General features: G+C 43.0%; 1 protein-coding gene across 3 annotated transcripts in view; it reads left to right on the top strand.

Moving 5' to 3' along the window:
• LOC128695008 (uncharacterized) overlaps positions 1 to 23,059 on the top strand; it is a gene marked incomplete at its 5' end in the record, with an annotated part of 136,036 nt that overhangs the window by 37,659 nt on the left and 75,318 nt on the right. For 2 of the 3 annotated variants that reach the window (XM_070080490.1, XM_070080489.1), the window contains 2 exon segments: positions 17,819 to 18,127; positions 20,169 to 20,435. In XM_070080490.1, coding sequence (XP_069936591.1) covers positions 17,819 to 18,127; positions 20,169 to 20,435 — 576 coding nt within the window. 3 annotated transcript variants of the gene reach the window in all.

Raw genomic sequence — 23,059 nt, 5'->3', positions numbered from 1 at the left:
GCCAAGACCCTCGCATTTACTTCTCTTACAACCCCATCTATAAATATATTAAACAACAATGGTGACATCACACATCCTTGTCTAAGGCCTACTTTTACTGGGAAATAATATCCCTCTTTCCTACATACTCTAACTTGAGCCTCACTATCCTCGTAAAAACTCTTCACTGCTTTCAGTAACCTACCTCCTATACCATACACCTGCAACATCTGCCACATTGCCCCCCTATCCACCCTGTCATATGCCTTTTTCAAATCCATAAATGCCACAAAAACCTCTTTAGCCTTATCTAAATAGTGTTCACTTATATGTTTCACTGTAAACACCTGGTCCACACACCCCTACCTTTCCTAAAGCCTCCTTGTTCATCTGCTATCCTATTCTCCGTCTAACTCTTAATTCTTTCAATAATAACTCTACCATACACTTTACCAGGTATACTCAACAGACTTATCCCTCTATAATTTTTGCACTCTCAGTAAACTTATTCCTCTCTAATTTTTACAATCTCTTTTGTCCCCCTTCCCTTTATATAAATTGACTATACATGCTCTCTGCCAATCCCTAGGTACCTTCCCCTCTTTCATACATTTATTAAACAAAAACACAAACCACTCCAACACTATATCCCCCCCTGCTTTTAACATTTCTGTCATGATCCCGTCAGTTCCAGCTGCTTTACCCCCTTTCATTCTACGTAATGCCTCACGCACCTTCCCCCACACTGACATCCAGTTCTTCACTCTTAAATGATGGTATACCTCCCTGGCAAGTGCCTGAAATTACTGCTTCCCTCTTTTTCGTCGACATTTAAAAGTTCCTCCAAATATTCTCGCCATCTACCCAAAACCTCTATCTCCCCATCTACTAACTCCCCTACTCTGTTTTTAACTGACAGATCCATTCGTTCTCTAGGCTTTCTTAACTTGTTTAACTCCAAATTTTTTTCTTATTTTCATTAATATTTCATGACAGTGCCTCACCCACTTTATCATCTGCTCTCCTTTTGCACTCTCTCACCACTCTCTTTACCTTCTCTCTTCTTTCTTTTACTCCCCATATACTCTACAACACTTGTGCTTTGTAAAAACCTCTCATAAGCTAACTTTTTCTCTTTTATCACACCCTTTACTTCATCATTCCACCAATCATTCCTCTTTCCTCCTGCACCCACCCTCCTATAACCACAAACTTCTGCCCCACATTCTAATACTGCATTTTAAAACTATTTCAACCCTCTTCAACCCCCCACTACTCATACTTGCACCAGCCCACCTTTCTGCCAATAGTTACTTATATCTCGCCCGAACTTCCTCCTCCCTTAGTTTATACACTTTCACCTCCCTCTTGCTTGTTGTTGCCATTTTCCTTTTTTCCCATCTACCTCTTACTCTAACTGTAGCTACAACTAAATAATTATCCGATATAACAGTTGTCCCTCTATAAACGTGTACATCCTGGAGTCCACCCATCAACCTTTTATCCACCAATACATAATCTAACAAACTACTTTCATTATGTGCTATATCATACATTGTATATTTATTTATCCTCTTTTTCATAAAATATGTATTACTTATTACCAAACCTCTTTCTACACATAGCTCAATTAAAGGCTCCCCATTTTCATTTACCCTTGGCACCCCAAATTTACCTACTATTCCCTCCATAACATTTTTGCCCATTTTAGCATTGAAATCCCCAACCACCATTACCCTCACATTTGGTTCAAAACTCCCCATGCATTCACTCAACACTTCCCAAAATATCTCTCTCTCCTCTACACTTCTCTCTTCTCCAGGTGCATATACGCTTACTATGACCCACTTTTCACATCCAACCTTTATTTTACTCCACATATTATTATTATTATTATTATAATCAAAAAGAAGCGCTTGGCCACAAGGGCTATACAGCACTTCAGGGTAGGGAAGGAAGCGAGGGTATCGGGCGGCAGAAGGGGGGAGGGATGATTAGTAGGTTACAGAAAACAGCAGGGAAGGGGATAGTGCCGGGGTAGGGGGTAGCAAGAGATTGAGGTAGAAAGGTCTGAAGGTATCATCAGTTTGTGGAGTAAGTCAGTTGTTGTCAAAAAGTCAATGAGTCTGGATGAAAGGTGGGTCCATCAGCGAGAAGGGAAGGTAAAGAGAGAGTAGTAGAGCAGAGACGACGTTGGAGGTAAATTCTGCGTGCTCGTTGATAAAGTGGGCAGTCTAACAGAATGTGGCTGACCGATAATGGAACCTGACAATTCTCACAGAGAGGAGCAGGGCGCCTCTCCATGAGATACCCATGAGTAAGACGAGTATGGCCAATGCGAAGGCGGGAGAGAGTAGTCTCCCAACCTCGACACAGGTGACAAGAAGACGGCCAGTAACCTATACTCGGTTTAATAGAACAAAGTTTGTTATTGAGCAGAGCAGACCAACGTTGTTGCCAACGGGTACGAAGGTGGGTAGCTATTACAGCAAAATAGTCCGGAAATGGAACACCTCTATATGAAATTGGTAGGTCATGTACTGCTGACCGTGCAGCAGTGTCTGCCTGTTCATTGCCCTGTACGTCAACATGACCAGGGATCAACAAAAAACAATATCTATGCTTGGAAGAGATACGGCGTAGCCAAAGTTGGATACAGAGAACTAGGGGGTGAGGTGTATCAAATTTCCGTATAACCTGTAGAGCACTGAGAGAGTCTGAGACAACCACAAATGATGACACAGGCATAGATGCGATACGAATAAGTGCTGCAAGAATGGTATACAATTCAGCAGTAAAAATGCTAGCCTAAGATAGTAAATGCCCTCGTACGACGCTGTCCGGAAACACTGCTGTGAATCCAACGTCGTCAGAAGAATTAGAGCCATCTGTGTACACGGCGATGGCGTGAGAATGAGAGTGGAAGTGGTCAAGAAAAAGAGAGCAGGAAGCCACCGTAGGCAGTTGGGCTTTCGAGCAAGGGAGTGAGAAAGAACAGACCTGAACAGCTGGAACTTCCCAGGGATGTAGGGAAAAGTGAGATGCTACATGAACATATGAAGGCGGTAACTGAAGGGAAGACAAGAGTGAATGTAGGCAAAGAGAGAAGGGACGGAGCAAACAGGGGAGGCGAACAAATAAAGAATGTCTACTTATATCAGTGACCATTCTATAAATGGAAGGATTGCGGAGATCGTGAGAGCGCACATAGTAGCGAAGGCAATGGGCATCACGGCGATCAGACAAGGATGGAATATTCGCTTCTGCATAGAGGCTCTCAATAGGGGAAGATTGAATAGATCTGGTCACCATAATCGAGTTTCGATAAAATGAGGGCTGTATGTGGGCGAAGGAGAGTTCGACGATCAGCTCCCCATGAAAGATGAGCAAGGGTCTTAAGAAGGTTCAGCCAGTTGTGACAAGTTGCCTTTATAGAGGCAATGTGGGGTTTCCAGGATAACCTACGGTCAAAGAGAAGGCCTAGAAACCTGACTGTATCACGTTCAGGGATATGGGAGCCATAGAGGTACAAAAGATGATCGGAGATGACAGAGCGTCTAGTGAAAGTAATTTGGTGAGTTTTGGTACTGGAAAATTTAAACCTATGCGTGGTGGCCCAATTGGAAACACGGTCAATCGACTGCATGCTGGAGAGAAACTGTAATGAGGTGACAGTCAGCGCCTGCACAAGCAATAGCGATGTCATCTACATAGAGTGATGACCAAATATTGGATGGAAGAACAGAGGCCAAATCATTTATAGCAAGGAGAAAAAAGTGTTGTGCTCAGAACACATCCCTGAAGGACACCTTCAGCTTGGACAAAGTCCGGGGAGAGCACATTATTGACTTGAACATGGAAATGTCTGCCAGTTAAAAAGTTCTTAAGGAAGGATGGTAGATTGCCTCGGAGGCCTAAGGAGTGGGCTTGGGCCAAAATATTATACCTCCAAGTTGTGTCATATGCTTTCTCAAGGTCAGAAAATATGGCAATAACTGAGTGGTTATTCGTAAAGGCATTATGAACATACGTATCCAAATGTAGTAAGGGGTCTATGGTAGAATGGCCCTTACGAAAGCCATATTGACTAGTGGAGAGACTGTTGTGTGTCTCTAAATACGACATTAAACGTCTATTTACCAGACGTTCCATCACTTTGCAAACTGCACTGGTAAGAGCGATGGGACGATAGTGGGAGGCTTCATGTCCCGTAGTACCTGGTTTGCAGAAAGCGAGAACAATGGCAGATTTCCACAGCTGTGTAAGAACTCCTTGTGACCAAATAAGATTGAAAAGGCGTAAGAGGACTGCAAGGGCTGACTGATGTAAATGTTGTAACATACGAATATGAATGTCATCCTGCCCAGCTGTTGATGATCGGCAAGCTGAGAGTGTTGCCTCCAGTTCCTGAAGTGTAAAAGGCACATTATACTGTTCTTCTCTGAGAGAAGAAAAGTCCAAGGGTGCTAACTCTCTGGCAGACTTTGAGGAAAGAAACGAGGGACAGAGATGGAGCCCCAGAGAAATATGGACCAGATGATTGCCAATTTCAATGGCAACATCTAGAGGGTTTGCTATATCAACACCGGCAACCTGCAGAACAGGAGCCGGGCCAGGAGAATATTTACCACTCAGTTTCCGTACTTTTTTCCAGACTGCACTCACAGAGGAAGCAGAGGTGATGGTGGAGACATAATCTCGCTAGCAAGTGCGTTTAGCATCACGGATGACACGGCGAGTGATCGCACGCTTCTGCTTAAAATCAAGAAGTCTCTCAGTGGTTCTATTATACCGGTACCTGCCCCACGCAGTGCATTTCAAATGTACTGCATGAGCACAAGCAGGAGACCACCAAGGCACGCATTTCTGAGAACGCCTGCCCGAGGTTTAGGGTATAGAAAGAGAAGCTGCGGTTGAAACTGAGGACGAGAAGAGGTGTAAAAGCTCATCAATGGAGGACAAAGAAGGAACCTCACTAAAAACAGTTAGTTGTGAGTAAAGGTCCCAATTTGCCTGATCAAATTGCCATCGTGGGTTACGAAGAGGTGGTGAATATGAAGGGGAAGTAAGAATGATTGGAAAATGATCGCTGTCATGTAAATCCGGGAGAACAGACCAGGTGAAGTCTAGTGCGGCGGAGGAAGAGCAGACTGAGAGATCGATGCAAGAGAGTGTATGAGTACAAGGATCAAAATGGGTGTGAGTACCTGTATTTAAAACATGGAGGGGGTGGGAAGCAAGAAAAGCCTCTACCTGAATGCCACGGGAATCACAGTGAGACCCCCCAGCCTGGTTGATCAGGATCTGATCCACCAGGAGGCCTGGTCACAGACCGGGCCGCGGGGGCGTTGACCCCCGGAACTCTCTCCAGGTAAACTCCAGGAAATGATGGGCACTAAAATCGCCAAGTAACAGAAGTTGGTGGATGGAACAAGAAAGGCAATATCTGGAATAGATAATGCTCGAGAAGGAGAGAGATACAAAGAACAGAGTGTATACCACTTATGCAGGTGGATACGGGCTGCTGTGTAATGCAGCAAAGTATGAACAAATAGCTGATGGTACGGAATATCAGTGCATCAGTGCGTCGAAGAAGGGCACTTTCGTTAAAAGTCCCATTAGGAAAAGGATCCGAAGAATACAATAAATTATAGCCTGAGATGGGATAGATAACAGCAGAGTGTAATTTTGGTTCTTGTAAGCAAACACCAACAGAGGAAAAGTGGGAAAGCAACGTCTGAAGCTCACCCTGATTACCCCTGAGGCCGCGTATATTCCACTATAAATAGGCCATGATTGGCAACGATAAAGATACTAGAAATCCACAGGTAAGGGTACTTACGGACTAGAGGGGTTAGAAAAGTCCACATGCAGTGGCAGCGGAAAACGTTCAAGCAGCGAAGGAACGGTGCGCTGTGAAGAAAGGAGTTGTGCAGATGGAAAAGAGGAAAGAGAAGGAACAGAGGGTGGATCAGTGTCCATTGATGGTTTGGTCTCTGCCATTGTCTCCCATACGTCGTATGGGAGACAATATTGGAGATGGAAGGAGGAGGAGTGTGAGTAAAGATCGGAACTGTAATGGACTGTACCATGGTAGGGAAGGGGCGAAAGGGTGGAGGGAACTGGAGAAGTGTGGAAGGGGAGAGAAGAGGCAGAAACCTGGGAGGTGGCAGAAGAAGAAACTTGAGAGGGGACAGGGGAGAAAGGCACAGTACGAGCAGGAGGATGAACCTCCACACTTGTAACAGAGCCAGTGAAAGGGGAAGACCCAGGTACAGAGACTGGGAAGGTAAAATGTGGAGGTGGATGAAGGGAAGGAGGGGTTAAAGGAGATTTTTTGGACTTCTGAGAAGTAGAGGGACGATTGGGAGGAGGTGTTGTACGAGGTCTTGTCGATACCGGGACAGCAAAAGAATTAGACACAATTAGACACTATGGGACTGGCAACCGCAGAGGAGGCTACAGAAGATGGGACCCCAGAAGTGGGGGGATGTTTTGAAACACGAGAATAAGAAACACGGGGTAGTCTCCCTTGGAGGTGGAGATGAGAAACTGCCATAGCATAAGGGAGACCTTCTGCCTCTTTGAGGCAACGAATTTCCCTCTCATTTAAGTAGACCTGGCAATGGCAAGAGTACGAAGGGTGAGCCTCATGACAATTAAGGCAAGAGGGAGGTCGACTGCAAGACGTATTAGAATAGTCATCAGCACCACAGATTGGGCATTCGGATATAGATCTGCAATATTTTGCTGGGTGGCCAAATTGCCAGCAATTTCTACACTGTTGCGGTGTAGGGATCACCTTCCGAACTTATAACCGATGCCCTGCTACATAAACAGAGGATGGGAGTTCACGGCTGTCAAGAGTTAAACAAGCCACAGTGTAAGGGTATCGTCTCCGCCAGCGGGCAGGAAGAACATAAGTGTCTACCTTGAGAATTGAGAGATCTTGGAGCTCCAGCTGTTCGAGAATGTCATTGCCACATGTCTGGAAATTCTGTTGGACTATGGTATGGGGCAGAATAACAGTACCACTGCAAGAATTGAGGGAATGATGTTTTTCGATGGTGATAGGAATAGTATCGATATGTGAAAGAAGAGAAAGATCATGAGACTGGGTAGCATTCTGGACTGTGATGATGTGTGTACCACTCTTAAGAGCATGAAAGGAAATATCTCTACCAACATGGTGTAGGAGCGCTTTGCCAATACTATGGTTGGTAAGATAGGCAGTAGAAGAAGTCAGTCTTAAAGTAAAGAATTTAGTCCATTGTGTGGTCCGAAACTGAGTGTGGAGAGGGAGTGCATGACATGTCAGTCTTTTCCGAGTAGAATGGGAAGGTAACGAAGTAACATCATCTGGAGATTGTCGTTGGCATTTAGAAGTGGGACCAGAGTTGGTCTGACGTGAGACAGGCTGGCGATTTGAAAATCGCAAATCGCTGCACTGTAGAGGGAGAGGCTGGAAGCATAGTCAAAGGAGAGCGGAGGTCAGACAAATCAAAGGAGTCAGTCGAAACCCCGGCACCTGAAGCGGGTGATGAAACAGCACCAGCAAGAGATACAGGGGCCTTAGGAGTGTCTGAAGAGTGGCCAAAAGACGAGGCGAGGTCAGAACGGGATGCGGTAACAATAAGGGGCCCGGGGGTAGTGGGGTCATGGATTGGGTACTCCATGGTTAGGTTACTTCTTTCTTTTTGTTTTTAAGAAGAAAAAGAAAGAAAAGAAAAGAAAAATAAAAAAAAAGTATAAAAAAAGGGGGGACCGGGGAGGGATAGTTCCTAGGAGGAATGAAAGGGCCAGAAATCTCCCTCCACGCCCAAGAGGACCTCAGCACTGCAAGTAGCGCAGATGCAGCATGGAACCCATGCCATACCCTACCCTTCATGCCAGTAAACCAGCAATCCGGGATAGCACCCTCACATCTGCCGAGCTACCTCAGTGGACAAAAGAGAGGGCGGTTGGATATCCGCCACAAAGCATACCTCCTTCGGCCACCACCTCCAGAATCCGAAAGGTGGCTTCCAGAGATACACCCATCGCCCAAAAGACTCCCAAAGCCACCCTCCGGGATACTGGAGAGGGATCCGGATATCCCCAGGTGATCCAGATTCCACGGCAAACTACGCCACCACCAAGAACCTCAAGGGAATGGGATGGACCCTGATACCCTTTCCCTTACCTAGGAACTAGCGTGCCTGTGGGAAAAATCCCAAAGGCCAAAAAAGGAAGGGCAAAAGGGAAGGATGGGGAGGAGGAGGAGGAGGAGGAAAGGAAAAAGGGGAGGATGGGGAGGATGGGATAGGGAAGGGGGGATTGGGGGGTAATTAGGTTCGGTCTGAGGAGACCGACAGGTCTAATTCCTCAGGCCAAGAGCCTCTTCACTATGCCAAGGAGCCCCCCTTGAAAAGGTTAACTCCATATAATCCTTGAATTAATACATTTATGCTCCCTCTTTTCCTGCCATAGCTTATCCTTCAACATTATTGCTACTCCTTCTTTAGCCCTAACTCTATTTGAAACCCCTGACCTAATCCCATTTATTCCTCTCCACTGAAACTCTCCCACCCCCTTCAGTTTTGTTTCACTTAAAGCCAGGACATCCAGTTTCTTCTCATTCATAACATCCACAATCATCTCTTTCTTATCATTTGCACAACATCCACGCACATTCAGACTTTCCACTTTGACAGTTTTCTTATTATTATTCTTTTTAGTAATTATTAAAGGAAAAGCTGTTACTAGCCCATTGTTCCCGGCATTTTTTTTAATTTTATTTAAAACATTGCACAAATACAAGGAGGTATAAAAGTATCATAAAATGAACCATGATACTGGTTATGAACAATAAAACCAAAATATCACAACCCTCAATACAGAAAATAACACCATACTTAATGGCAGTATGACACTCAAAAATACGACTCACAGCATATCATTCAAAACCCGGCATTATACAAAGTATTACTATTGCCTGTGCTGACACACAGCTGACGTTTCTCCCCACACACATTAAAATTATACCCACATTCACCAAACTGAACAATCATAATAATAATTCAACTTAAATTTATGAACATATCCTGAACTCGTCAGTAACTTAAGTAATAAGTATTTACAAACAATGATGGTACATGAACACAAAAATCACAAAACATTAAATTACAAACTATTAACAAAATGTGATTTTTTTTTTATCAAAATCCATATATCAGATATAAAATAAACTGAGAAAGCGTTACCCAGTCTGTCGTCCAACCAACAATGATATTACATGCACACATCAGTATTCTGTGTGAAAACAAAACCTCTTCCCACAATTCCTAGGATACAGACCAAGTAAGACATCATAATATCAGCAAAACATAATGAAGCTACCTAGCAAAACAAACCTATACCATGGTTACAAAAAAAAAATCCATATGTAAAAAAATTCAATGTCTGCATAATACATCCACTTGACTAAATTGTACTGCTTACAATAATGCACGGCATATAGGCAATAGAATTACAACTGACGTAAAACACCAGAAAAAATTTACGATGAGTATCGTAAAGTAGTCATCCCTCAACCCCCCCCCCCTCCCCAGGCAGGATCCCACTTCACCCCACCAATTTATTCCCTTACTACTAAAATCTGCTATTCTATAGACCCAAATCTTGTAACGAAAGTGGCATAGCCATATCATCAGTAAGGTATCAGAGGCATGTATATACAGAACTTGTACACAATAATGGACCACTCGGTAAGAAAACCGCATCATACAATGTATAGCGCACAACATAGGAAGAAGTAATTTTGAACAAACTGGTTCAGACCATTATCCACACAAAACATCAATATAAGCATCTCGCTACACACCATACCTATAATTAAAACACAAATCTACAGCACACACTGTACGACTCGCAGGTCGCATTACATACATTGCTGTGACTCTTATGAGCTGACTTAGTAAAACCACTACTAACAGGTGCTTACAGAATACATCGCATAAAACAATTGCATTACTGAACTCCAAACAATGCACGCTATATGCAGCTAACAGCAGCCTGGGAAATTAAAATTCACAAAAAAGACATTAACCACGGCGTAGCCTCTATTGATGACTTAGTAGTTCAGCATGACTCAGCATTGAGAAAACCATACCGTGGTTCTGAGTAACACTCACCCCCTTTCTCAGACTATGACTCTCATTCACGCCAGCAAGACACTATATTGCCCAGACCACACGAAGGTCCCCCTCCCTCACCACTACATTACACCCTGATCACTATACACATCAAATAAAACGTACAGTCCATACACCAAAAAACCTAACTCTTCCCTCCCTCCCCCTCCCAGGAGACCAACCCCTAGGCTCCACCGATGGATTATATCTACCTACACCTCAGTACTCCTGTAACGTTTCCATCGTTAGATTCCTATACTCCAACGAAAAAGCTCTCTCCCAGCATTGCCCATACACCTCTCTATTCCTACATTTCGTCCTATAAACATGACACATCAGTGTCCTGACGCGCATCGCTATGCCCCCGCATACTCCATGACACGTATAAATAGTCAAGTACGAAATATGACACAGAACGTCGTACTGCATCTGAGCAATCTCCCATCTCAAGACTCAAAACTCTAAGCATGGACAAACCCCCCTTCCCACTCGTCTGAGAACACCCTTGAACCAATTCCTAATCTTATGTAAACTGTCACAAAAATATACGACATGTTTCCGGCCACCTGCACCACGCACAGGCCTGATCCTGGGTCATTCCCATAATGTACAATTGTGCCTTGGACGCCAAAATCCAGTGGAGGAAGCGGTAACCAGTTTCCCTAACCCATGGTCGTAAGAGCAATTTCTTGAATCCCTGCCATATAGTCTTCCAATGATATCCTGGGAAAACCTCATCACCGATGACCTCAATGTTATACCTGTATTGTCTAATTTACCTGCCCTAACTCTCACAGGGTGTTGCACCACCAATAAGTGCCGTAACATCGCTTCGGTCCTTGTGAGGTCTTTCCCCACCCACCATCGTCGAACCTCCCTCATCACTGCGTCAGCCCTCGCTCCCCTGACCCCACCCCTTGTCAAGAATTCCTGTCGTATGTATATGCTCATTAGGCGACTGTGTAGTGGTATTAGCCCCAAACCTCCCTTAGCTACATGCGTCATAACTATATCCTTCCCTAACCAATGCCTATGGTAACCCCATATGAAATCCAAAGCCTTCTTCTGTAACCGCAACACATCGTCCGTGATCAATGGATAGACCGCTGCAACAAACCATAATTTACTATACACCAGTACATTGACAATGATTACTCTTTGGTGTAATGTTACATCACCTGGTCTCCATCCTGCCATCCTACGAACTGCGGCTGCTACTACAATGGATGAATTAAATGCACGTGCCGCCTGTTTGTCATTGCAAAAATACACACCGCAGATCTTTATCCACTCAACAGTTCTCCATCCATACTCCGTACCTAACGTCCCCCCCACCCAGAACCCCACCTCCAAAAGTTTGGATTTTTCTCTATTAATGCGCATGGAAGACGCATCACTAAAAAACCTTATAACCTTATTTACGAACGCCAAACCATTCCTACTATGTACCAAGTTGGTGGTATCATCCCCATAACCTTAAAACCCTACTGCTTCGCCCTGCACACAATCCTCCCCCCCTACCCCACCCAATACCAATCTATAAAAGGGGTCCTGCAAACAGGCAAACAAAAGCTGTGAGAGGGGACACCCCTGCTGCAGCCCCCACCCCATGCCTATCGCAGACCCCAACCTCCCATTGACCTGGACTCGTACCCGTGCCTCCATATATAACGTACGCACCCATGCTACTATTTCTTCCCCGAAACCCTGCTTCAATAATATAGCTAATAATGTTTCCCTATCCACATTGTCAAAAGCCTTTTCCCAATCTAATCCTACAACTCTGCCTCCACTACAATCCTTCACAGAACTTTTGAGGCGTCGATGACCATCTCTCATAGATCGTCCAGGAATCCCGTATTGCTCTTCCCATATTACCTTGTCCAAAACTCGTTTCATCCGGTTTGCCAAAATATGCGCAAAAATCTTATAATCCGGCCCCATCAACATGATGGGCCTATATGCCTCCAAAGATTCGCAGACCTCGGCCTTTGGTACCAACACTACAACACCCAACCCCGCATCACCGCCCATTCTACCTCTAATTTTCATTGAATTGTAAAGTTGAACCAACATGTGTTTTAACAGTTCCCAATGAACTACATAAAAATCACCTGGTACCCCATCCCAACCAGGTGATTTCCTCAGCGCCTGTCCCTGAACAGCCTTGTAAACCTCCTCCTCCGATATGTAACCCTCCATGTCCTCTCGATCCACGTCTCTCAAATTCGCCACTATGCCATGCAGTAAAGCTTCCCTCCCCTCTCGATTACCCTCTCTACCCTTCCATTTTCTCTCAAACCATTGGTCTGCGTAGGTCCCTATGCTCTCATTAGTAACTAGCCTTTGCCCCTTATGATAACCACCCAAGTCATCACTGACCACCACTGACAAAACTGTCGTCGCATACGTCTCATTCTGAAACTATGCAGAACCCTGAACCTCCTCAATCCCCACTCGCACCCTCAAAGCCTGAAAATTATCACTCTGAATTTCCTGTAATTGACTACGAAGGCACTCTATTTCTGTGAGGTCATACCTCCCGCCTGCACCGTAACAATCCCACAGTTGTCCCTCCAAATACTTTTGCTTCCCATATCTATAACATGCCTCCTCCTTCCCTAACCTTCTGTGAAAACACTGTATTGCATTTTTCTACAACATCCACTATCCCATTTCCTTCTTTCCAGAATCCAACCCACCATAACCTGAAAGCTTCCAAAGCATCTACTTCTCGCAACAAATTAACATTTAATTTCCAATAACTAGAAAAAACACATATAACGCCCTCCCACTTGAGAGTTACCAGAACACCATGGTGGTCTGAGAAACCCAGATCAACGCAATCAACCCTACCACTACGGATTAAGCTAGTGACGTAAACCCTGTCCAGCCGTACGGCGTAACCCCTCCTACAAAAAGTGTGGTCCACATTCCACCCGTCACTACCCACCACATCCACTACGCCAATCGCCTGCAAAACCTCCCGTAAACCCCCTAAATTACACCCCCCACCGCGCGGTTCGACATCTTTTTCCCGGATCACAAAATTCCAGTCGCCAGCTACAACAGAAACTAAGGGTAGACCTCAGAGAAAATAAACCAAAACATCACGCACAAAGTCCTCCTTTACTCGTCGATTTGATGTCGCTAGCATATATACTCCCACGAAACCCACCTGAATGTTCCCCCATGAACCCACCACACGCACGACCCGGTCCCCACCGCCCCACTCCCACACAATGAGCGTAAAAGGGCTGGTCTCCCTTATGCCTTTCACTACCCCACCCTTGAGATTATCCGAATTCCCCACATAACACTTATACCCTTGCACACGTAATTCACTACCACACCGAAAATGGTGTGGGCTATGTCAGCCCACACCATTTTACAAGACCTTTGCCCTGGTGTTAAGACATCGTCCTCCACCGGTGTACTGGGCCTCTTACGTGACACTCCCTCATAATCTATAAGCCCTTCACCATCCTCCCTATGCACCTCGACATCCATCACCACCACTGTCGTACAAGTTGTACACCTTTCCTCATCGCCCACACGTCCCGCTAGACCATGGTCGACCACAGGCGACGCCGCCAAAGTAGGCGGTAAATCCACTGTCGCTGGGCTGTCGAGGATCCTCTGTATGTCCTCAAAACTGGGCAACACCAATGGCGCGTGCACCTCCTCTCCCACCGGAGGCGACGCGCTGTCGACACACCCAATCGCCTCGGTCTCCGACGCCGGTGATAGCGTTGAGACGATCCCCTCTGCAGCATCCACTGCATCACTCCACGTCCGCCGGTCAAACCTGCAGTACATCATCCACCATCGTGGGTCTCCGACGGGCCAACTCATCCTCCACCATTGCTTCTTTGGACGTAGTGTCTGTCAGGTCCGACAAGTCGCCGCCATATGACCCGTTGCACCACACAATCGGCACATCCGAACCTGCCCTGGGTAGGTTACGTAGACCTGCGTCCGAAAATCCTCCAACATGCCAAACGAGGGAATTGGATGTCTCAGTGTTATTTTCATCGAGAAAGAACCCTCAAGCATGCCAGCATAAAAGCCCTGGGACCAACGCCCTACTTTGGCAGCTTGTATGGTGCCATAGCACCCAAATGTCCGACGAATGTCTACCTCGTCTGCCTCGAAGGGTATATTACGAAGACGAACCCACGTATAACACGCCAAGACATCACGCAGGCACACCTCAAGACCAGTGTTGATGACAATCCGTTTTTCTTGATAGGTGTCCACAGCTCTCACATAAGCAGCAGACGACACAAATTTTACAATAATTCTTGCATTGCCGTTCAAGAAAATCCCATATAAATCCTCACTTGGGATCCCATACGTATCTCTTATTACAAGAGGCAGAATGACGTCAGCGGTGTCCTGGTATATTGCACCTTTCAACAATTCCACACAGATAGTGTTGACTCTTCGCCTGTGCTCCGTCATCTTGAGAAAATCAAACTTCTCAAAACAGACACCAGAGGGCACCAGCCGCTCGCTTTGCGTCCACCCTCACCAACAGCTGGGTGAGAACTGTTTGCTAGGGTTGTATGTTCGTATCTGTCAGTTTCCGGCATTTTAGTTGACTTTTACAACATGCATGAGTTACAGAGGAAAGATTCTTATTCCACTTCCCCATGGATATAGAAGGAAAAGTAATAAGACCAAGAACTATTAAGACAAAATCAAAGAAAACCCAGATGAGTGTGTATAAATAAACGTGTACATGTATGTGTAGTGTGACCTAAGTGTCAGTAGAAGCAGCAAGACGTACCTGTAATCTTGCATGTTTATGAGACAAAAAAGGACACCAGCAATCCTACCATCATGTAAAACAATTACAGGCTTTTGTTTTACACTCACTTGGCAGGACGGTAGTACCTCCCTGGGCGGTTGCTGTCTACCAATCTACTACCTATATACTATTTTATTTATTTATTATCACACTGGCCGATTCCCACCAAGGCAGGGTGGCCCGAAAAAGAAAAACTTTCACCATCATTCACTCCATCACTGTCTTGCCAGAAGGGTGCTTTACACTACAGTTTTTAAACTGCAACATTAACACCCCTCCTTCAGAGTACAGGCACTGTACTTCCCATCTCCAGGACTCAAGTCCGGCCTGCCGGTTTCCCTGAACCCCTTCATAAATGTTACTTTGCTCACACTCCAACAACACGTCAAGTATTAAAAACCATTTGTCTCCATTTACTCCTATCAAACACGCTCACGCATACCTGCTGGAAGTCCAAGCCCCTCGCACACAAAACCTCCTTTACCCCCTCTCTCCAACCTTTCCTAGGCCGACCCCTACCCCGCCTTCCTTCCACTACAGACTGATACACTCTTGAAGTCATTCTGTTTCGCTCCATTCTCTCTACATGTCCGAACCACCTCAACAACCCTTCCTCAGCCCTCTGGACAACAGTTTTGGTAATCCCGCACCTCCTCCTAACTTCCAAACTACGAATTCTCTGCATTATATTCACACCACACATTGCCCTCAGACATGACATCTCCACTGCCTCCAGCCTTCTCCTCGCTGCAACATTCATCACCCATGCTTCACACCCATATAAGAGCGTTGGTAAAACTATACTCTCATACATTCCTCTCTTTGCCTCCAAGGACAAAGTTCTTTGTCTCCACAGACTCCTAAGTGCACCACTCACTCTTTTTCCCTCATCAATTCTATGATTCACCTCATCTTTCATAGACCCATCCGCTGACACGTCCACTCCCAAATATCTGAATACATTCACCTCCTCCATACTCTCTCCCTCCAATCTGATATCCAATCTTTCATCACCTAATCTTTTTGTTATCCTCATAACCTTACTCTTTCCTGTATTCACCTTTAATTTTCTTCTTTTGCACACCCTACCAAATTCATCCACCAATCTCTGCAACTTCTCTTCAGAATCTCCCAAGAGCACAGTGTCATCAGCAAAGAGCAGCTGTGACAACTCCCACTTTGTGTGTGATTCTTTATCTTTTAACTCCACGCCTCTTGTCAATTATTATTATTATAATCAAAAAGAAGCGCTAAGCCACAAGGGCCTCTTGTCAAGACCCTCGCATTTACTTCTCTTACAACCCCATCTATAATTATATATATATATATATATATATATATATATATATATATATATATATATATATATATATATATATATATATATATATATATATATATATATATATATATATATATTATATATATATATTACCTATATATATATATTATATATATATATATATATATATATATATATATATATATATATATATATATATATATATATATATATATATATCTTTCTTTCAACACACAGGCCGTATCCCACCGAGGCGGGGCGGTCCAAAAGAAAAAACGAAAGCTTCTCCTTCCACATTTAGTAATATATACTGGAGAATGGGTTACTAGCCCCTTGATATATATATATATATATATATATATATATATATATATATATATATATATATATATATATATATATATATATATATATATATATATATATATATAGATGGTCTTAACTGTTCCAAAACCAAGGGCTGGCATGCAAGACACAATGAGGTCAACTACATCATAAAGAGAACAGCTGGATACCCAGCCGAGAGGGAGCCCCGATCACTAGCAGCCAACAATACCCACAGCCAGCAAACCGCCCCGACGGGATCACCATCTATCCTTTCAAGAATGGCAAGCTCTTAGCATGGGATTATACCTGTGTGTCCACACTGGCTGACACCTACATCCATCACAGTGTCGGGCGACAGGGAGGAGCTGCTGACCACAGTGAGGAGTACAAGATCGGCGAGTACAGGGACATAAGTCAACAGTGTCAATTTGTCTCAGTGGGATCAGAGACCTTGGGTTCATGGGGAAAACTTGCCACACGTTTCCTTAAAGAACTGGGTTCTAGACTCATCGACACCACCAGGGACCCAAGGGCAGCCACTTTCATGTTGCAGCGCCTCAGCGTGGCCATCCAGAGGGGAAACGCATGCTGCATACTGGGCTCGCGTCCGGCTTCGGAGGAGCTGGAGGAGTTTCATAATCTTTGATATATTGTACCAATGTACTCATGTATGTGTTTTCTATCAATGTATTCTGTCTATTAATAAAGTATATACAAAATATAAATTATAGGGGGTGGTAGGAGAAGAAAATATTCAAACAGCTCTGGGGAGAACAATGAGTTTTCCCTGAGGTACGTTTATTGTCTTCTCTGAGGATGAGGGTCCCCAGTATAGTTCCTATATACATATACATACATAGATATATATATATATATATATATATATATATATATATATATATATATATATATATATATATATATATATATATATATATATATATATATTTATTTATTTATTTATTCAAACAGAGGTATTAGAAATTTTGTATAAAAAAATACTTATATATTTATATATAAATTGTATTGTCAGTTGCGTTTGTACATCTTTTTTGTAATACACCTTTAACTCTTTTTAATATTTGAATTCAGTAGAGAGCTTTCATTTAGGTTATATTTAACAAAAACGTGCAGTTGAATATGCATGGAAGACCACAAACAATTTTATATTTTTACTTTCTCCTTCGTGATTCTCATTCACCGTAAACGAATATTCTTTTTCAGGTATAAAGGACTTGGCAAAATGCAGTAGCGGAAATAAAGTAGGTGACGGGAAGATGCTACGTCTCTCATGCGACTCTGCTTTCAAGCAGGACACTGACAAGATCACAGTCGCCGACACGCAGCTGCAGATACTGAAGGCGTCAGAATTTACAAGTGATGTACAGTATTTATTACTAAACAACGATTTACCTAACGACGGTGATCTCAAAGTATACCGCGAAGTCAGTGTTACGGTGAATGATTCTCCAGAATCATCGACTGTGAGTGTGACGTATGGCACAGTGACCTTCTCTGTCACTCCCGACACTGGTAAGATATATAAGCGATTTGATTTACTTTTTGAGAGTTAAGTTCATAAATTATAGGCCAAGAAAATAGGAGTTCTGCAGTAAATATCCTGGCCAATTGATAGCCAGGTCCTGGTTCCTAACCTGTCCCACTCATGTATTATGTCTGACTTGTTCTATGTTATGATAAACGGTTTAGAAAACCGACAAGTTGAAGAATGAGATATGTAACATATGGAAAACTTTACTGATGAAACGTTTCGCCACACAGTGGCTTTATCAGTCCAGTACAAAGAAGAACAGTGTAAAGAGAGGAGGAGTTTGAGGTAATCAGTCCCTCAGCCATCAATCTTCAAGACTGATGGACTGAACACATTGATTCCAGGCTGAGGGACTGATTACATCAAAATCTTCCTCTCTTTTCACCGTTCTTATTTGTATTGGACTGATGAAGCCACTGTGTGGAGAAACGTTTCCTCAATAAATATTCTCATATGTTACGTAAGTGTCACATTCTTGACTTATTCTAATTCTTAAAGCTAAGTAGTGTCACTGAAGCAAATACTCAGAGTATTTTGGCCCTATTTAGTAGTTTCTTCCAGCAATATATAATTCACATGACAAACCACCATATATCTCCTTTCTAAATCTTAAGTTTATTCAGAGACATTCCAGTGCTGTATATTTTACCTTGAGAAATGCTTTTTCCACTGATGACCAAGATTGATGAATTAGACACATGGGCAACACTTGGACATCTTTACTGAGAAAACGTTTCGCCACACAGTGGCTTCATCAGTCCAATACAAAGAAGAATGGTGAAGATCAAAAGGAGTTTAGTGAAACCACTGTGTGGTGAAACGTGTCCTTAGTAAAGACACCCAAGTGTTTCACATGTGTCTAGTTTATCAGCTTGTCGGTTCTCTGAACCATTTATCTACACGACCAAGGTTACCATAGATGATCTGGGGTGACCTGGTCTGATAGTGGAGGGACTTCATTGTAGTTGCTGGGTTGCTAGCGCACTCAGCTCAAACACACTGAGGTCCGAGGATCGATCCCCCGGAACGGCTGGAAAACATTAGGACGTGTTTCCACAAGACACCTTCTGTTCATGTTCACCCGTCAGTAAAATAGGTACCCGGGTGTTAGTCGACTGGTGTGGGTTGCATCCTTTGACAATGGGTTGCACTAATACTTAAATAAGAGGGGTTGGACTTGAGAAGAACTTGCTAGTATGGGCCGACAGGTCTGCTGCGTTGATCCTCCTTTCTTATGTTCTTTTGTCGTGCGTGAGTTGCGCTCTGTCCTCCGACTGAAGAAGCCTACTGTGTAGGCGAAACGTTTCGGAATAAAGTTACCTCTTATTAACTTGTTAATATTTTATACCATTATTATATTCATTCTGTCCTGTGATAATGACACTTGTAGACGACTTAGAGAACGTGGAGAAAGGAAAATTGCACTTTAAGTACACCGTTCGTTTTCCTACGTTCTATACCATGGCCGACCTCTCTATGTACGTTGTTTTAGGTAAAGTTAGGTTGGGTTAACGTAAATTTACTAAATAAATATTACATAATACTACAGCAATGAGGCTGGAGCGAGCACTCTAGCCTACATAGGTTTGACGCTTATTTTTTAATATAATGCGGTATTATTAATAATAGTAATAGTATTATTATTAATAGTAATAGTAATAATAATAATATGACGGAAGGTGATAATTGAGGTACACCATCAGCCTGTTAAGAAAGACACGTTGTGAGAGTGAACGTTGGGAAACCAACTTTTCAGTAGCAAACACGACTTTTTTGTGAACTTTATATTTTATCTTATGAGGATAGATGGCAAAGTATATTTGTGGCAACGGTAGTTCCAATCTCCTGTTTCATCTGTTTCGTTCATTGTCATACATAGCAAATAATAACACTCGACATTCACTGTTAATGGAACCACCAGGTTATGGCACTGAAGCATTCCTTGCTGGCTGGACCAACAGTTTCTAATATAATCTTTTTTATATATAAATTCAGCTATTTATAACTTGTTCATTTTTGCAGTGACAAATGTTGACACTTTGACGTTGGAATACGGAACGCCGGCGAAAGTTGAAGCAAAGCTCGTACCCTCCAATAGCAATAAATATGACCTGGTGAATTACTGGAGTGAAGGCGAGACAGCAGAGGTGCTCGTTTGTCCCGCCCTTGAAGCTGACGTTCTGTCTTGTGAACTAACATACACACAGGGAACCAGCATTACGAATGTTCTCCTGGTTGGATACACAGATTCTGACAAAATGTCCGAGTCTGGTGTTTACTTGTTGCAAGGTAAGATAGTAAACATACCACTGTGTATATGAATACTTCTAAATGTCAGGTGTTCATTTTTTGTGTTACCCCTCGGAGGCTGACGTTGATGATGGGGAAAGACTCTTGATCAAAACACATGTAACACACACATGGGTGAAAGAAACTGTTGACGTTTCGGTCAGAGTCAGACCGAAACGTTGTCAGCAGATTTTTCTCCCATGTGCGGGATATTAGTGAATTGTTCCCGTCACGGGATGTGCCTTTTCCTTTTTAATCAAAAGAGTTCGAGCTACTCTTTCATTCCTCGGATCAAACTGGATAATCTCTGATTGAAGGTTCTGAAGGTAGGTGCCTTCTGAAGGTAAGTGCCTTCTGAAGGTAGGTGCCTCCTCAAGGTAGGTGCCTTCTGAAGGTAGGTGCCTTCTGAAGGTAGGTGCCTTCTGAAGGTAGGTGCCTTCTGAAGGTAGGTGCCTCCTCAAGGTAGGTGCCTTCTGAAGGTAGGTGCCTCCTCAAGGTAGGTGCCTTCTGAAGGTAGGTGCCTTCTGAAGGTAGGTGCCTTCTGAAGGTAGGTGCCTTCTGAAGATAGGTGCCTTCTGGAGGTAGGTGCCTTCTGAAGGTAGGTGCCTTCTGAAGGCAGGTGCCTTCTGAAGGTAGGTGCCTTCTGATGGTAGGTGCCTTCTGAAGGTAGGTGCCTCCTCAAGGTAGGTGCCTTCTGAAGGTAGGTGCCTTCTGAAGGTAGGTGCCTTCTGAAGGTAGGTGCCTTCTGAAGGTAGGTGCCTTCCGAAGGTAGGTGCCTTCCGAAGGTAGGTGCCTTCTGAAGGTAGGTGCCTTCTGAAGGTAGGTGCCTTCTGAAGGTAGGTCCTTCTGAAGGTAGGTGCCTCCTCAAGGTAGGTGCCTTTTCCAGGTAGGTGCCTTGTCAAGGTAGGTGCCTTCTCCAGGTAGGTGCCTTCTGAAGGTAGGTGCCTTCTGAAGGTAGGTGCCTTCTGAAGGTAGGTGCCTTCTGAAGGTAGGTGCCTTCTGAAGATAGGTCCTTCTGAAGGTAGGTCCTTCTGAAGGTAGGTGCCTTCTGAAGGTAGGTGCCTTCTGAAGGTAGGTCCTTCTGAAGGTAGGTGCCTTCTGAAGGTAGGTGCCTTCTGAAGGTAGGTGCCTTCTCCAGTTAGGTGCCTTGTCAAGATAGGTGCCTTGTCAAGATAGGTGCCTTCTTAAGGTAGGTGCCTTCTCAAGGTAGGTGCCTTCTCAAGGTAGGTGCCTTCTCAAGGTGGGTGCCTTCTCAAGGTAGGTGCCTTCTCAAGGTAGGTGCCTTCTCAAGGTAGGTGCCTTCTCAAGGTGGGTGCCTTCTCAAGATAGGTGCCTTCTCAAGGTAAGTGCCTTCTCAAGGTGGGTGCTTTCTCAAGGTAGGTGCCTTCTCAAGGTATGTGCCTTCTCAAGGTAGGTGCCTTCTCAATGTAGGTGTCTCCTCAAGGTAGGTGCCTTTTCAAGGTAGGTGCCTTCTCAAGGTGGATGCCTTCTCAAGGTAGGTGCCTTCTCAAGGTAGGTGCCTTCTCAAGGTGGGTGCCTTCTCAAGGTAGGTGTCTCCTCAAGGTAGGTGCTTTCTCAAGATGCTTTGATGTTGGTGAAGGGTTCTCTAAGGAATTGGAAGCATCCTCCCTTGCCTTGCATCAAACCTGAATATCTCCCATTCTCTAGATGTTATTTGACCCCATAAGGGTTTCGCGCTTCCTACAGATAATACTAAATAAAAGATTATATATATATATATATATATATATATATATATATATATATATATATATATATATATATATATATATATATGTATATATATATATATATATATATATATATATATATATATATATATATATATATATATATATATATATATATATATATATATATATATATATGTCGTGCCGAATAGGCAGAACTTGCGATCTTGGCTTAAATAGCAACGCTCATCTTGCCATATAGGACAAGTGAAAATTTGTGTATGCAATAATTTCGCCAAAATCATTCTGAACCTAACGAAAAAAAATATATTTAACTGTGTTTGTTTAGTATTAAATTATTTTAAACAAATCTAAAATATATTTAGTTGGGTTAGGCTAAAATAAATTGTTCTTGTTATAATAAGGTTAGGTAAGTTTTCTAAGATTCTTTTGGTGCAAAATTAAAATTTTTTACATTAACATTAATGAAAAATATATATCTTTAAACATATAAGAGAAAATTTTATATATATATATATATATATATATATATATATATATATATATATATATATATATATATATATATATATATATATATATATATATATATGTTGTGCCGAATATGTAAAACTGGTCAATTAGCAAGAACTCGTTTAAAATTAGGTTCTTTCTTAAATTTTCTCTTATACGTTTAAAGATATATTTTTTTTCATTAATGTTTATGTAAAAATTTTTAATTTTGCACCAAAAGAATCTTAGAAAACTTACCTAACCTTATTATAACAAGAATAATTTATTTTAGCCTAACCCAACTAAATATATTTTAGATTTGTTTACAATAATTTAATACTAAACAAACACAGTGAAATATATATTTTTCGTTAGGTTCAGAATGATTTTGGCTAAATTATTGCATACACAAATTTTCGC

This window comes from Cherax quadricarinatus, unplaced genomic scaffold (genome assembly GCF_038502225.1).
Source record: "Cherax quadricarinatus isolate ZL_2023a unplaced genomic scaffold, ASM3850222v1 Contig522, whole genome shotgun sequence".
NCBI lineage: Eukaryota > Metazoa > Arthropoda > Malacostraca > Decapoda > Parastacidae > Cherax > Cherax quadricarinatus.
Note: the sequence above shows the minus strand (reverse complement) of the source record. Positions and strands in the feature narration are given on the sequence as shown.